Below are 16,686 nucleotides of genomic sequence, written 5' to 3'. Positions count from 1 at the left end.
CTCCGCGAGCCGGCCCCGCCCCCCGGTGCGTCGCGCGGCGGCGCGCGGCCCGTCCCCGCTGGCGCGGCCCGTCGCGGTCCGAGGATGCGGGAGGCGCCCGCGCTGCCCCGCGGCCCCGCCGCCCCCGGCGCGCCCGGGCCCGGCGCCGTGCCCGGCTTCCTGGCCAAGCTCTGGGCCTTGCTGGAGGATCCGGACAGCGACGACGTCATCTGCTGGAGCAGGGTGAGGCGGCCGCTCGGGCCCGGTCCGGGGAGGCCCGCGCGAAGGACTCGAGGGTGGTGGGGGCGCCGGGCCGGGGCTGCGGAGCCCGGCGGGCGGCGGCGGCGGAGAGACCCCGGCTGCCCGGAGCGTGCCCAGCCCGCCTCCCCGCCCTCCTCGCGGGGGTGCGGGCGGCCCGGCGTGCGCGGGGCCGTGGCCGGGCCCTCCCCCGTTGCCCGGCCCCCCCGGCAACGTGCGGGCCGCGGTGGCGGCGGGGCCGGCGCAGTGGGACATCCCCGGGGACGGCCCCGAATCCCCGCTCAGCGCTCCGAGCGGGGCAAGGACGCCGTCAGGAGCCATTAACTGCCCGCTTTCCTTCCGGAGCGGGGACGGATGTGCCCCGCGGGCACAGGGCACGGACACGCTGACCAGGCACCCAGACGCGCACTGTGTTTAGTTTTGTTCCCTGTCATTTGTAAATCCGTAGGGGTTTTCTCCATTTTTTTCCCAGCCGTTTGCCCTTTACAAAGACAAAGATGAAAAGAAACGCAGTATTTTTGTTCTCTTCATGAACAATATAAAAGTGATGCAAAAAGCTCTTCCTGTTTCCAGGAAGTTTGGTCTTGGGCATATTAAAAATCTGGCACTGCTGGTGTCACACTTACCCCTGGTCACCGCTGGGTTGTGTTGTCTGAACTTTCGGTAACTGAGCAACGTTACGTGGTTATTTTTAGTGATGACATAGCACATACAATGGAAGAATCTTGTCAGGAGCTGGGCAGGCTGATGAAAGGAGATGCAATCTCTTTAGTGGCATGAATTCCATTGGGCTTGTGCAATGCTTATGTTTATTTGGGACAAAGGGAGTGAGTTTTTAGAAAAATTTTGCTTTGGATTAAGATCAGTGTGTCAGGGCTTTAAGAGAATTGCCTGTTCAATAGAAGTGTTCTATGTAATTGTGTTTTTGAACTCACACTTTTTAGTCCAGCCCCAAGTGTTCCCACAGACTGTTCACTTGGTGAAGTCTTTTGCTTTTCTCTGCTGTCAAAACAGTCTTTGCTGATTTATGATCTTCACTTAAGAGCAACACCTTAGAAAAGCTGTGCTATTCATTCACTGTTGCTTCTGCTTGTTTCCTAGAATGGCGAGAATTTCTGCATTCTGGATGAGCAGAGATTTGCCAAGGAGCTGCTCCCCAAGTACTTCAAACACAACAATATCTCCAGCTTCATACGGCAGCTCAACATGTGTAAGCATCAGCTTCCTCTGCATTCCCTCTGCCAAGTTCATGGCTACTGGGCTTTGGTTTGCATTTCTTTAAACAAGCAAATGGACTTGGCAAGTTTTTCATCCCTAAAAACCCAAGCCCTGGACTTCAGTTTGCTTTACAGAAGAAAAGATTGATAGTAGAGCGTGGTTTAGTGTTGGGGTTTTGTGTTTTAGCTCCAAGTTCTTTAGAGTATCAGCTGCAAGAACATGTGCTGGTGCCTGGAGGTAGTGTGAGGTTCCCTGAGCTCCAGCATTGCTCTTGCAGCAAATAGGTGTGTACCCAGGGAGAAGAGGTTGTGTGTGCACCCTTACATCTAGAATGTGAAAAAAATAATTGCCTGGATTTTGGGGCTGCCACTGCTGTTGCCTGCTCTGCTGTGTGGGAACCAGATCAGTCCTGCACTACATTTCTCATTATGTTTTCTCTGCTCAACTTGAGAGCATTGTGTGGCAGCATTGCACAGCACATGTGCAGTGTGGCCAGGCAGAGAGGTGCAGTGAGGGTGGCTCAAGGGCACAGTGCAGCATGCAGGGCTGCAGCAACCAACAGGAGTAACTGCAGAAGCTTCTGGAACCGGTGGAGGCACAAACAGCATGGGAGGTGCTGCCTTAGTTAGAATTTCAGACTGAGAGGGAGGAGCTCTCTGTCCTTGCCCAGAAGGTTTGCCTGATCTCTCTAGCTGATGCCTGTGTAAGTTTTGTAACCTGTAGCACATCTGTTTAGTCTCTGGGCAGAGGGTAGATATTTCTGTTCCTGTCCTGTGCTTGTATTTGTGAGATCCATCACTTGAGTGACAGGATAATCCAAAGAAACAATCACCTCTTCCCTTGTAGCCAGGATAAATGAAAAAAAGTAAATATTCCTATGTAGCTGTAGAATGTAGTGGCAGCCTGCTTTTCCTGCTGGATCTATCCTGGCTTTCTAATAATAGTTGGAGTGCATTAATTGTGTTAAAACCTTGACTGAGGAGAGACGTGGATTGGTCTGTCAGCTGAATCATGCATCTCTACCCTGTGGTGTTTGAGCAGTGATGGAAATAGAACTGGCAATGCCTTACTTTGTGCAGGCAGTCTAGCATGTAGAAGCTGCTCTGCTGCAGGTGTTTGCATGGGCAGGCAAGGAATTAACTTCTCTGCCTTCCTTTATTCTGTAGACCATGGTTGTCAGGGATAAAAGGGAAAGTGTACCACTCCTCTGCATCCACTGGGACATGATTCTATTGAAGATGTCAAAGTAAATCTAATTTCTAACTAACTGTTGTGAAGGCTTTTACGTGGCTGTGATGGTTTGCTCATGGCTGGCCTCTGCTGTGCAGCCTGCCAGGGGCAGGCAGTGGACATATCCTCTAGCTGGGAAAATCAGAGCAATGAAATCATTGGCATTGAGCACCAGGAAGGCTACCTTGGCTGTTTTTCATAGTTTCTGCCCCCAGTAACTGTAGTGCAGTGGGTGTTTTGGTAGCATTGGACTTTCTTAAGCTGTATGTATTCCAAGTCAGCTTTCAACTGCAAGAAATGGCTTTGTTGATTTCCTCTCCACAGATGGTTTCAGGAAGGTGATTGCTCTGGAGAATGGTATCATTACAGCAGAGAAAAGCTCAGTCATTGAGTTCCAGCACCCTTTCTTCAAGCAAGGGAAGGCACATTTACTGGAGAACATCAAGCGCAAGGTACAGTCTAAGCACATGTTTACTTCACTTGGTAACAAAAAGTGGCTTATCAGGAGTTTGTATGGGTGTTCCAAACACAGCCAGCAAATACCATGGGAGCCAAGGTAGCTCCCTCACCGTGCCAGGCCAGTGCTTGGCTGGGCTTCCTTGTGCCAGTGCTTAGACAAAACCTGCCCTGCTCTTGGTTCTGAACTGGGGTAGGACCATGGTCTGCAGTTCTGTCAGCATCTCCAGATCCAAGAAAGGCACAAAGTAAAATAAGAAAAAAAAAAAAAATACATTCCCTTTTGGCACTCATTAAAAATTAGCAGAGATATCAGTAACCAGTTCATTTAGATGAGTTTGCTTAAATTATATTGCTCCTCCAAAACTGTGTTGCCACTAAGCTACATCCTTATGAGCACTCTCTGCTTTTCTTTTGTCTGTTCAGGCCTTGTGTGACCTGTTTCTGCACAGATATTTATCCTCTATTGGCACATTACAGCCCATAATATCCTGAGGAAGAGAGTATCATGATACATCACGTTGACATTTGAACAGCAGGATCTTTTCTTTAGGCTGTTGTCAGGTGTGGCTGCATTGCCCAGGGCAATAAAAGCCCAGCATAGGCTGGAGAGGCACAATGATGTTTGGATTGATTCCTCACTGAGCTGCCCCTGCTGGGAGCCAGGATCGATGCAGTGGCACTGCCTGGGGCCTGTCCCCCCCTGCTGTGTGCCCAGCGTGTCCCAGCCTGCACGCCTGGCAGGGCAGGTGCACCCTGACGTCAGGTGTGGCACCATGTGCCCCAGGGGCGGTGCGCTGGGTGGAGTGTTCTAGATGGAAAGACAAAAGCTCTGCTCAGTGCCAAGGATATTCGTGTGAAGTGTTGAATAGGTTGGTGAGAGATATTCTTTGTTGCACAAAAAATGTTAGTGATTTTTTTGGTAAAGCAGTCATTAATTTCCTTGCTCTTCTACTGCCTGGAATGGGGCCATATTCCAGTATTGACTCTAGACCGTATTTCAAGCCTCTGTCTGGAATGCAGGTTTGAATGCAGGACTTGCTTTACTTCCTCCCTTCCACTTTTAGCTCTGCTGGTGTGCAGACACCCTGTGTGTGTTCACAGAATACCAGACTGGTTTGGGTTGGCACCTTAGAGCTCATTTTGTTCCACCCACTGCCATGGGCTGGGACAGCTCTCACTACACCAGGGTGCTCCAAGCCCCATCCAGGCAGGGATGGGAATGGGACTGCCAAATTTTCCTGGGCAGCCTGTGCCAGTGCCTCAGCACCCAAGGACTGGACACCCTGATTAGCCAGTTAGGGACTGTGAAGAGCAGTTCCTTGTGCTTGGGCAAAATTTATACTGGCCAAATTTTTTTGGAGGCCAGCTGGCTGCATTTGGAATTTCTATCCAGTTCCTACAAATATTCATTGTCTTCCCACTGAGGGGTGATGTGAAGAGAAATCAGACAGCATTGAATTCCATTTGGGATGCACCCCGTGTACATTAGCATAATTTATTAACTGCAGCAAACAGCAGAGCATCTAGACTGCAGACAGGGAGGAGAACTGTCAGACCCTTCAGTCCATCCTTTGCACCATGGGATTGTGTCAAGAAAGTAATTAGTCATGTCTGAGAAGTGATTGCACAATAGCTGTGTTCTGTTCCAGCACAGAGGGATGGGATGTTGGTTTATAACACCATTGGTTCATTTCTGACCATTCCACTCCCCTTTGGAAGACAAGATGTGTGAGCCAGCCTGCACAGGAGTTACCTCACACCTCAGCAGGCCAATACCACATTGGTGTTTTCACCTCCCCCATGGAATCCACCTGAGATGCTTTCACATCCTCCTTGGAATTTAGCAGAGTAACAAGAAAACTCCCAGCAGGCTGTAGGTTGGGAGGGACACCTGGTACTACTCCATGTGGCTCAATTATAGTCAGTATTTGGCAAAATGATGTTCAAAATTATGCCCACAAAACCTGGATGTGTCACTCAGACATATGCATGTGATGCACTATAGACCTGTCTTTTTCCAAGTCCTGAATTGTGCTGCAGCCAACAATGCTTCTGCTGCAGAGAGAGGTGGTGAAGGAACTGGAAAATGTTTAATTTAGAAGTGCAGGAAGGGGATGGTGAACATTTTGCTCTCTGATGGCTATTCCACCATCGTTTGAAGCAGCAGCATTCACAGATTGTGCTGTGAGCAGAAGGATGGTTTGGACTCTTCCTGCTGCAGCCAAGTCTCCATAACTTTGGAATGTCACTGAGTAGAGAGGTAGCAGAGGAAACACCAGTAGGGGGCTCTGCAATTCACCTGGTGTGGGATAAATTTTCAGATTGAGTAGAATGCATCTAACTAGACACCTTTATCTCCTGGTAACTTCCTGGAAATTTGTTACTCCTTTGCTGGCAGATTCACCCACACCTAGAAGGAATATGATCATCTTGTTCTTCCACTGTCAGCTGTGGGGTTTTTTTGGCTGGTGTTCACTCTGTGACACTAGAGGGCAAACTGTCACCAGGCCTGGCAGGGAACCCCCAGGGAATGCCCTTTACAGTCAGTGGTTTTTATTGTGAATTACAGTCAGGAATCTACTCTCTCCAGGTACAAAGTGCTAATCTCATGTTTTCATTGGCATCTTGTTTTGTTCATACAGTGCAGCCTGTCCTAAGGATGGTCACCTGTAGCAGTTGTGGTGTTTTGTGCCATGTAAGAATTGCAGCCTTACCTGATCTTGTAATGGGGCCTGGTCCTGCCCTGCAGACTGGCTGCACTCTCCCTGCACCAAGGAGCATGCACTGTTTGTAGTAAAGTGTGTGTACCTATTCCAGGTGTCTGCAGTGAGAACTGAGGATCTCAAGGTCTGCACAGAAGATTTGCACAAAGTCCTGTCTGAGGTGCAGGAGATGAGAGAGCAGCAGAACAACATGGATGTCAGGCTGGCTAACATGAAGAGGTAGACTCGGCTGTTTTGGGGTGCTTATGCATTGAGTGTTGCTTTTATCTGATGGAGATTGGCTAAATACGGGTTTCATTTGAACTGGAAACAGGTGAAGCCATATTTTTTCCTAAGAGTGCCCATTCCACCCCACACAACATTCTGAATCTTGTTTGGTTTTGTACTTCAGTTACAGACTGGAGATTTAGACTGGGTGTTCGTTGGCTGCCTTGAGATCTCACTCTGGTTGCCAGCACCTGTAGTAGTTTTTGGGTCCATAAAAGCATTTCATTTTTTGAATACAAACAGGGTTGGATGCAGTGAGGGACAATTGGTGTTTTGTTTTCTTTCCAACTGGAAGTGGACTTTGCACATCCTTGTCTCTGTTCTCTCAGATCCCCTTCATATAGGCACTGATAATTCATTCAGGTCATTGCTTTGCCAGCAGATATCAACCAGAGTCCAGGAGATACCTTTCTCTCTCTCTGTTCCTTAAAAAAAAAAATAGCCAAGCCCTTTGAACACCACCTTTAGATCTGTCCCAAGGCTATCAGTGTTTGGAAACAGGCTGAGTGTAACACAAAGTCCTTATTCAACAGCTTTGAAGCTTTGAAGGAATACCTCAGATCAAGATTATTGGTGGAGCAGCAGAGGATGAGGGTGTCTTTTTAAGTGAGTGTTTCATGCTGCTGATGGAAAATGGAGTTAAGTTAACCCAGAGTTTGTTAGTGGATCGAATTAACTGAGGGTTAGTTATCCACAGAGGGAATGTTGCCATTGGTTCTGCAAGGTACTCTAAAAGTTTAAAAGCTGTAAAACTAGAGCATATAAAGTAAACTCTGTTCATCCTCTGTCTTCTGATTTATTCTGCATTGCAGAGAAAATAAGGCCCTGTGGAAAGAAGTGGCAGTTCTAAGGCAGAAGCACAGTCAACAACAGAAGCTGCTGTCTAAGGTACCATTGCAGCATCTTCAGTGCTACCATCCTTATTCCTGCCTCTGTGATACTTCATGGCATTCTTTGCTTATGTAGAATGACAAATGACACAGAGCTGAACAGGCTGTATTAATACAGCATAAAGAAAATGGTCACAGTTCCTGAGTGTCCCAGAAGTAGCACAGTAAAGAACCACGAGCAAAGCACTAAGGAAAAGTCATAGTAGGATGTCAGTGTGTGGAGACAGTGCATGGTAACAGGAGCCCAGAACTTGAGAGATTGCAGGCACATGGAATGGAGTCTGTGAAAGATCTTGGACCAGGATACACTTAGACCACTTGAGAAGTGAACTTGGAACGCAGAAACTGTAGGAGTTTGCACGCTGGAAAAAATTTTCTCTGGTTTATTCCTCAGCTGTTTCTGGTCTGGAATCCTCTAGTGACTTGTGCTGCTATATTGCATTTCAAAAAAAAAAAAAAGCCAACTGTGCAAAGTGAGCTAATTTTTCTATGCAGTTTGTAACTCTTGCTTTCTTCTTTAAAATATAATTGCAAATGTTTTTTTAAAATATCTGTTCATTTCTGTCATGTAACTAAATCATTTTATAGTAAAATCTGAATTAATAATTAATTATTAGGATTGCTATGCTGACCATTTGGTTTTGGTTTTCTTTTGTCTTTCCTTTTAGATTCTTCAATTTATACTAAGTTTGATGCGAGGAAATTATATTGTTGGGGTCAAAAGAAAAAGGTAATTACTTAATAGGTCCCAGACCAGTGCCAGATGTGAATTGTAGGTATAAATCAGCTTCTATTGTGTGACAGGTATTTTTATCACTTTTATATTCAAACTTGAGAAAGCTGATGGAAGTTCAGTCAAGCACAATATAATTATCACTAAAAGAGGTGGGAAGGGAATATTCTGTACATTTTCAATTCCAAAGGGCGCAGTTATCAGAAATGATAAATCACAAAATGTGCACATGTGACTGACTTCTTCCCAACCACAGTGTGTGTAGGACAGGCTGCCTGCAGTACCCTGCCCAACACACAATCCCAAAAGCCAGGCTGCTTGGGAGGCAGGAGTGACAGCCATTGCTGCCTGTCCTTGGCAGTGCTGCAGCTCTTGCTGTGGCAGGCAGGATGAACTAAAGCTCTGCTCTGTCTCAGGTCTCTCACGGATGCTGCGGGTGCTTCACCCTCCAAGTACAGCCGTCAGTATGTGCGCATCCCTGTGGAGAGTGGCCAAGCTGTAAGTCTCCCCAGGGACACAGGCAGTGGGTTGGACAGGATGAAACACAGTGATATCAGTCTTCCTCATAGCTACAAATATCCTAACTTGGTAATCAAATGCTCTCCCTTTGTAATGGGCAGCTTTAGAGCAACGCTCTGGCTGTAAAATTGTGCAAATCAGTGCAACTGGTCACAGATAAAATGTGAACAGGAAAGAGAAGCTGCAAGGAGAATGGGGCTTCAGTATGAGAAAAGGTCAGAGCATGTGGTTTACTCGTTCTGTGCTGTGTCTGCAGATGGCTTTTTCTGAACATAGTGCAGCTGAAGAGGATGGAAATGGTACAGGTCTGATAATCCGAGATATCACTGACACCCTGGAAAATGCCACCAATGGCCTCCTTGCTGTGGCACACACAAGTGGCAGAGCCAGGTATGTCCAAAATATATAAAGTATTTATGCTTGGGTTGATAACTGGGTAGTTCTGTTAATGTTGATGATCCATCTGGGTTCTGGGGAACAGAATGGCTCTCTGAATGTCCATTTGTGCAAGACAGGCCTGTTGTAGGCTTTTCTTCTGCAGCATGTAGCATTGGTCATTGTCAGAGCTCATGTCTCTTCAGGAGTCCCTGGAGGCCTGTCAGGCTGATGGCATTGCAGGTTTAATTTGCTGAGGCTTTTCTGTCTATTCAACAAATGAACACATACTTGACTTTTCAACTGAACAGGGACCTGAATGCTTATATAGGTTTCTAATAATCGAAAATGTATATAGATTGCTAACAAATCAAGATGTACAGTTTTAACTCCAGTTTCAATACTGCTCTCACTAATCATATCCTAGGGAAGGCAAGAGATTTTACTGAAAACTGTTTAGTTGTTAATGCCCAGAGTAAAATATGGAATCTGATTTGTAATCTTTTTCTTTCTAGAGTCTGTCTGTTAGGAGTTTCCCTCCTGCCTAATTCCTATATACTATATTGCTGCTTTTGACCTGGGAAAAAGAGATATTTTGCTCTATACATGGTCTCTGTATAAGCTGTAGTAAGAGATTCTTCATCTGCCACTTTGCTGCTTTTTCTAAAAACCAGTTTGTTACTTGAATCCTTGACTGGCCTAATCTTACTTAGATTTGAGATAGTAAACCTGAAATGAATAGTAATGCAGTTGATACATTCTCCTCTGTGTTGTTTCTGTTTGGGTCACATTTTAGAGAGCCACAGGCAGCTCTAGATCCTGGCTTACCTCTTTGTCAAGTATCACAGCCAAGTGAGTTAAGTTGTGCAGAACCTGTCCCATCAATTCCTGTAAACGATGTCAGCAAACCCAGTGAAATAGGCACGGCTGCTGTGGAGCTCCACACTGCACAGCCAACTGCTCCAGAGGACCCTGTGTCAGTAATTGACTCCATCTTGAATGAGAGCAGCTCTGGAAACCAAAATGATCCTTTGCTGGACAGGTATGAACTTGTTTCTGAAAGGTGTTACGCTGTTGTCACCTCGTGGGATGCTGTTAGAGTTCTGGAGGGTGTGCTGTTTGGCACAACACAAGGAATTAGCTTTTGAATTGTCACTGACAAAGTGAATTCTCTACACCTTTGAAAAAGCCAAGTGTTGGCATCACACATTGAGAAAGGGCCAGTGTCTTTGTCACCTTCATGGTGACACGTGCGCCTGACTGCCGGTGCATGTCAGTGTGTCCCGTCAGCCCGCTGCTGTCACTGCCAGGTGCTGCCAAGCAGCAGGTGCAGGGCACTGATCTCAGGCTGGCATTGTGGGCACTTTGCTCCTGGTGGTGGATTGTCCTGGTGGTCATCTCACTGTACCTTTCCTCCTCTGCCCCTCATTTGTACAAAGCTGTTTCCCATGTGCCCTGTCAGACCACACAGATCAGGGGTGCAGGCTGTGGGTTCCTGCCCCTCTCTGGCTGCAGGGAGCTGTACCAAGGACAGAGTTTTAACCCTTGCTCCTGCAGCTCTTCTGCTGTGGTCTGCAGCAGGTAGGAGGGTCTGGGGTGATGTCCCAGCGCTCTTGTCTGAAGGCCCTGCTGTACCTTCCCTCCTGGCACTGCAGGATGTGGGGCAGTGCCTTGGAACTGCCCATTCCTCATGCAGGGAATTCAGTACAGGAGCACCTCATGGCACAGCAAGACATGCGGTGTGGGCGCTGTGCCTGCAGTGCCTCTCAGGTTCTGCACTGTCCCTCATGTCCTTCCCACTGTCCCTGGAAACGTGTCCAGTTTGGCAACAAGCTGATGTTTCAAAGTAGGTGGAGTTCCTTCAGGCCCAGAATATTTCCAGCCCTTTGCTTTTCATTTATTGTCCCAGGGCAAAGCCATCAGACCTTTGTTTAAACACAGATACTGGTGCACATGCTGGGATCTGAGAACATTCAGCAGGCACTCAAATGAGGGAGGAAGTAGGTGTGGAAGGAGGAGCTGCTTTTTGACCTGGTAGCTGTAGCTGTGCTTGCTATTCAGGTAGCCTTCCCTTGTACCTGTACCTCAAAGAACTGGGAGTGAAAGGTGATGTGGGAATGTGATTTCATCCATTTGGCTGTTCTGGATTGTAGCCAACCTGCCCTGTGGAGCAAGAGAAAGCTCTGCCTGCCAGCTGTGCCTTACAGTGCTATGTCATTCTGTGTTTTTAGAGAGGAAATTCAGGATTTTCTGAACTGCATCGATGCCAGCCTTGAAGAGCTCCAGGCAATGCTGTCAGGGAAGCAGTACAACTTCAGTGCCGAGGCCTTCAGCGACGTGAGTGCCTTCCCACTGTTCTGAGAAATACTGCTCAGGCTGTGCCATGAAATGCTGCTAGTTTAGTTCATGTTGTAATGGGTAAGAGTCAGCAGCATCTTGAAAAGCAAATAGTTACAAATAGAATTATCTATAGGTGTTCACAGTGTACAAGGTAATACTGGGAGTCTTTCCAGGTCTGTTCTACAGAACTGAAGGGAGGGGAAAAAAGGAAAAAAATTGCCTCATTTCCCCTTCTCAAGCCTAATCACATACCATCACATCCTGACATACATCCTTGTATTTGATCCATTTGGATGATATGGAGTGAAACTTAGCTGTACTCCTGGAATCACTGGGAGATGGGGTGACCTTTTCTCCTCCTGTGACCTCAGTTTACTGCCACAGCTTGAAGCTCCCAGCTGAAGGCCCATGGAGGTGCCACTGTCCCTGTGCTTCAGTGGAAGGAGCAGCTCACTGGGTCCTGCAGTGCTTTCAGGAGTTCTCTGCAGTTTTATTTCAAGAACTTCATTGGTTGACATATGATCTGGTTTTATTTTCAGACATTTAATCCGGAGCTGCCAGCCCTGGATATGAACTTGATGGAAACTCCCCCTGGTATTGAAAGTGTAAGAGTAAGATTGACTTCTGTGCTGGGGAGACAAATGTGATGCTGGGAGTTGAACCTTGCTTGATGCAGCTCAAGGGTGGGAACAGGGTTGGTGGCACAGGGTGACACTGCTGGTTCATCTCATCCAGCTGACTCCAGGCTTTCAATTATCAATGTTGGCTTGTTGGAATTTAGGAGGGATCTCAAGATGATAATTTCCAGTCCTACATTCCTAGTGCAGTCATACACTTGGAATGCCTGTCTGAAGAAAGACTAAAAGAAAAGTACTAAATGAAAACTGTAATGCAATATACTGTAGTTGTTCTGAGCATAGCTCTGTGGGATTTCTTCAGAAGATACACAGAAGTTCAGCACAAACTTACTTCTCTTGGTGCAGTTCCTAAAATTGATTCATACTACTAAAAAAATAGCCCTGCAAGTGTTATTTTTGTTGTAGTCCTGAAATAATATTTAAAGTAGGATTTCCCAGTCAGAAGAGCTTTGACTACAACTGATAGAAAATGCAGCTGTGTTTAAGCAATGCCTGCAGAATTCAATTACATGATGAAATCGTGTTTAACTGTTATCCCAACAAGACCCATTATAATAAAACTTCTGGTTTGGAAGGTAGAACAAATATTTGCTAGTCAGAAACTTGTTTTGTTTAGTAAATTAAGTTTGTATTTCACTCTGCCTCCTTCTGAGAGCTGCTGTGTGCAGGCTTTTGTGTGCAGTGACAGGATCACTGCTTGGTTGCTCCATCTCTCTTTCCTCCTCCTTTCACATCTAATTCTGTTCACCAGTAAAGTCAGTAAAGACTTCCATTTTGTTGTTGTTAAACATTCTGTCATAACTCTCTGTCTGCTTTGTTTCAGATGGCAAACTTGGCAGAGAGCACTGAAGGTCTGGGAGCAAGTGAGAGGGAAACAGCAGGAAGCAAAGGTGGGCAGGAAGGGACACTGAGCTCTGTGGCAGCTCCAGTCTCTTTGCAAACTGTATCTTGAAATGGAATTGTTGGAGCCTATAATAGCTCCTTTGGTCTGGGCTTAAGCTTTTTGTGAAGAGTGTGCTGTTTCACTGATCTTGAAGTTATGCCTCACTCTTTAAAGGCCCGTCCTATGCCCTGAGGTTTTTCACACTGAAAACCTGGGTCCCATCCTGTGTCCCTTTTCATATGGAAACGTGACACGAGTGCCACAGTGAGGAGCAGATTTGCAAATGCCCTTGTGGCAACATCTGCACAGGCTGTGATCACCCAGAGGCAGAGCTGCTCAGGTTTCCCCTGCAGTGCTGCCATTGCATGCTGTGGGAGTCAGGGCTTGGAGTGGCCTTCAGGCACTGATGTTTCCAGGCTTAGGGGCATTGGCTTCACTCTGACAGCCATGGGGTGTGGGGTTTGTCCCAGCCCAGCTTGGGCTTTCCTGTTGTGCACCAAGTCTGAAGCAACCTCTCCAGGTTTCCTTGCCTTGAATAAGAGCCTTCAGGTGGTGAAACACTTTGAACTGTTTGTTTTTCCCTCAGATATGCAGCTGATCCAGTACAGGGCCAACCCTCTGCTTTCCTTATTTGAAGAGCTGCCTTCAGGTGAAGCTGCAGGGAAGGCAGAGGATCCCAAAGACTTTCTGCTGCCTCCCCTGGAGGAGAAACCTGCTCTCCAGCCTCCATCAGCCAGTGGAACTGTGGTGCCACTTGCAGCTCCAGCAAGCCAGGCCGAGCCTCTGGACACTCTGGGAATGGGTGATGCACCTCTCCTCCCAGAAGATGGGAATGGAGAGTATAAACTGTTTCCACTCCTGCTTCTCAGTCCTGTTGCTAACTTCATAGATGAGGCCTCTGAGATAGAAATTTCTTGAACTCATAGAACATCTGTAACCAGCTTAGTGCTATGGAATAACCATCAAAGGAGTGAAGCAGCAAAAAGTGTGAGCTGGGTCCTCACCTGCTCCTGGGGACCCTGCTCTGCACAGACAAATGGGAGTTCTCTTGCTGCAAGCAGGGAGCACATCTGGGAGAACTGAACACAAGCTCAACAACAACAAGAGCTAGTGGAGTGAAGGCACCAGACAGAGGGGAAGAACAACAACCCTGTAAACATACCACAGTGTATTCCATAACTTTTTATCCAATATTCTTATTGCAAGAGGAAATCTGTTTGTATCCTGTTTGTAAAGTTTGGCTGGGTTTTTTTGTTGGGGGGTGGTGTTTGTTTTTATTAGCTGGATAGTAATGTGGTGTGTAATATTTTAAACCTGGGTTTTACTCTTTGGAGAGTCTGCTTCAATAGGTGGCTTGCCTACTTTTTGAAATTAAGTTGTTGTTAAATTTTGTTTTTAATTTGAGATTTCTTTTTTTGATAGTTACTGGCTACGATTGTTTGCATCTGCTTAGATTACTTTCATACTCCTAGATTTGCTCCTAGGTTTAGGGAACATTTTTCCTATGGAAAATGACATTTAACTGTGGAGTATTATTTTTTAACATGCTAGCACACATCCATTGCCCTGGATTGTAGGAGTTGTGGTAGGACGTGCTTGCCCTCCCGTGTAGTGCTGATTTCTCATGCACATTGCATGGCAGTTCCGGGGTAACCTGCCCCCAGTTCACAGGTTGTGTGTCCTTGGAGATAGTCACTAGGACTGATTCATGTTTAGCAAAGGCCAGCAGCTGTCCCTGAAATGAGAAGGGGAGCCCTGCGGTGCCTTGCACTGACTCACATTAAGGTGTCTCTGCTGGTAGCAGCTTTTGTTCCCTGCCCCTGTATGGACTCAGGTTTCACACTGCAGTTTCTGCCCGTGGAATCTTAAAGCCAAATCAACCAGATGCATCTGAGTCTTTTGACAATGATTTACACAAACTATTCTACTTCACCAAAAAGTCATTCCCCAAAGTTTCTTTTGGCACTGTTTCCCAAGTTCTCTGAGCAGCTGCCCTGTGGAGCCCAGCCCCAGTGTCAGTGGAGCAGCAGGGTGTGTGCTGGTTCCAAGCCTGGCACAGCTCCACCAGCCCACACAAACCTGCTCTGTGCTGAGGTGACAGCTGGGGCTGCAAGAGGCCTGGATGCAGGTAGAAACCCCCTTGGATAATATCACCTGCCAGCACAACTACATTAAATTTTTTCCAGTTTTAGGAATTCAGGCTACCTGCAGGCTTTTTTCTCTCTAATATTCCTGATCTAATAAGTGCTGAGCTCTTCTATATTTGAGAATCCAAGGTAGATATTCTGAAGCCTGCTAGATAATGCATGTTACCTGTGCTGGCCCAACTTCATTGGATTTGTGCTTCACTGTCAAATCTGAGTTGCAGAGGAAGGTCCTGCTCCTGAGTGTGTAACACCTTCAGTGTGATTTTATTTCTGTGCTTCTGTACCTGTTCTTACCTCGTGACCCTTCTCGTTTCCATCTTTTGAATTGCCTTTTGTCAAGTTTGTCTTATTCAAGCCTTCAGTCTTTCTTTCACTGACTTGTTGAGGTCAAGGGCTGAATAGTCTCAAGTGTTCATGAGCTGAAGGGAGAGGGGGAGGTGAGCATATTGCATCTGTCCCAGGTCAGGTTTGGTTTGTTAATTCCTTCCCAAAGGCCAGAGTTTTGCCAAGAGTGAATCAGTGAAAACCAGGCTTTTGTGGTGTGCTGTTTGACAGCACCGTGCAGACAGCAGAGTTCTTTGGGAGGCTGATCTGTGCCTCTGACTCCCTGCACTGGTTGGACTGTAATTTCTGTGATGGATTAGTGTCCTGTTCCTCTGTCTCAGTCATCTCCCCTCAGCGCAGCTCACTGTCAGGTATTGGGTCTGAGTGCATCATGGGTTTTTAATACACTTTCTCTCTTAAGAAGCTGAGAAACCAAGGCTTACAAAAATTGCAAAAAGAAAAAAAAAGTTTGTAAATCTATGTGTCTGGTTCATGTACAGGTCTGGGAAAAGTATTTGTGCAACTTTCCTAAGAAAGATTGCAATGGAAAGGGGAAGACTGAATAACAAAAAAAAACCACATGCTGAAGTAATTAAACTCAAGAATTGCAAAAAGATTACTGTTTCTTGTACATTCTTTGTGTTCCTGTTTGTGCCAGTGTTTCTCAAACCTGTTTACTGATTTCTTCAGAATTAAGACCTTTCATGCTCCTGGGGCGTGGTCTCATGATACAGCTGCTGTTGGTTCAGGATGAGGGTGATGAGGAAAGCCTGGTGCCTGTTTCCAGAGCATGGGAGAACAGCACCTGGGACTGGGTTTTTCAAAAGAGTTTACGTGAAAGCTCAAAATACCATGTGTGCTGAAAAATACACCAGATTTAGGGCACACCTGCACCTATTCACCACAGACCCCAGTAGGAAAGGCCCTCAGCTCCATAAGGTATGGATTAAAATATTCACTGGAGATAGTGAATGGAAATGGAAGGAAGGAAATGGAACAGCCCAGATCATCTGTAGCATCAGGCAGACCCCAGATCTGGCACCCTTGTGCAGACTCTGCCCAGGGTGACTGGCATTACAGTTTTTGTGGGATTTTCCTTGCAGTAAGGAGCTGTTGATCATTTCCACTGCCAAGGAAAAGGATCTTATACAGCACATGCTGCTCTTCAGGATAGGGACAAGGACACAGCCGTGGAGTTGCCATGTGGAGCTGTGGACAGACTCCTCTGCTGTGACAAGCTGGCTGAATCTGCAGCCCAGTGCAGCTGCTGCCCAGGCTGTGCCCGAGGGCCATGGCCAGGCCCCTGTGCCATTCTGGGTGGGGGCCCTGCCCCTCTGCAGCCTGAGGTGTCACCAGTTTGTCACTGTGACCGCAGGGCCCCGCTGCAGCAGCAGCTTCCTTCCTTGTCCAACATCAGTGCCTGTGGCTGCTGCCTGGCTCCTGGCTTTATCTCTGTGTCTGGGGAGGAAAGATTGCTCTCCCTTATCGTTCACTTGTTGGGGATCCACAGAACACTCCCAGGCGTGGTGGGTGCAGACTGACAAAGTGCCAAGTTCCTCTTGCAAGCTCCTTTCAGATCTACTCTCGCGCTGTCCTGACCCAGCCCTGCCCACACCAACTGTGGGAGCCTTGCCATCAGCTCCTATCTCCTGTGTGCTTGCTAACAGCTTTCCAGAATACAAGAAAAACTGATTTTGCTCTGT

General features: G+C 47.0%; 1 protein-coding gene across 2 annotated transcripts; it reads left to right on the top strand.

Moving 5' to 3' along the window:
• Positions 1–69: 69 nt before the first annotated feature.
• On the top strand, positions 70–15,580 carry LOC131563801 (heat shock factor protein 3-like). 2 transcript variants are annotated; one of them, XM_058813955.1, is made up of 13 exons: positions 70–222; positions 1,339–1,447; positions 3,010–3,137; positions 5,962–6,086; positions 6,947–7,022; positions 7,693–7,754; positions 8,174–8,255; positions 8,533–8,666; positions 9,448–9,693; positions 10,883–10,988; positions 11,531–11,596; positions 12,453–12,519; positions 13,099–15,580. In XM_058813955.1, exons 1-13 carry the CDS (start codon positions 85–87, stop codon positions 13,428–13,430), a joined length of 1,671 nt encoding a protein of 556 aa, XP_058669938.1. In that variant the 5' UTR covers positions 70–84; the 3' UTR covers positions 13,431–15,580. The 2 variants fall into 2 exon arrangements, with proteins under 2 accessions (XP_058669938.1, XP_058669937.1); XM_058813954.1 differs by having other exon boundaries at positions 11,531–11,602.
• The last annotated feature ends 1,106 nt before the right edge of the window (positions 15,581–16,686 follow it).

This window comes from Ammospiza caudacuta, chromosome 14 (assembly GCF_027887145.1).
Source record: "Ammospiza caudacuta isolate bAmmCau1 chromosome 14, bAmmCau1.pri, whole genome shotgun sequence".
Lineage (NCBI taxonomy): Eukaryota > Metazoa > Chordata > Aves > Passeriformes > Passerellidae > Ammospiza > Ammospiza caudacuta.
The sequence above is the reverse complement of the archived record's forward strand: the minus strand, read 5'-3'. Positions and strand labels throughout refer to the sequence as shown.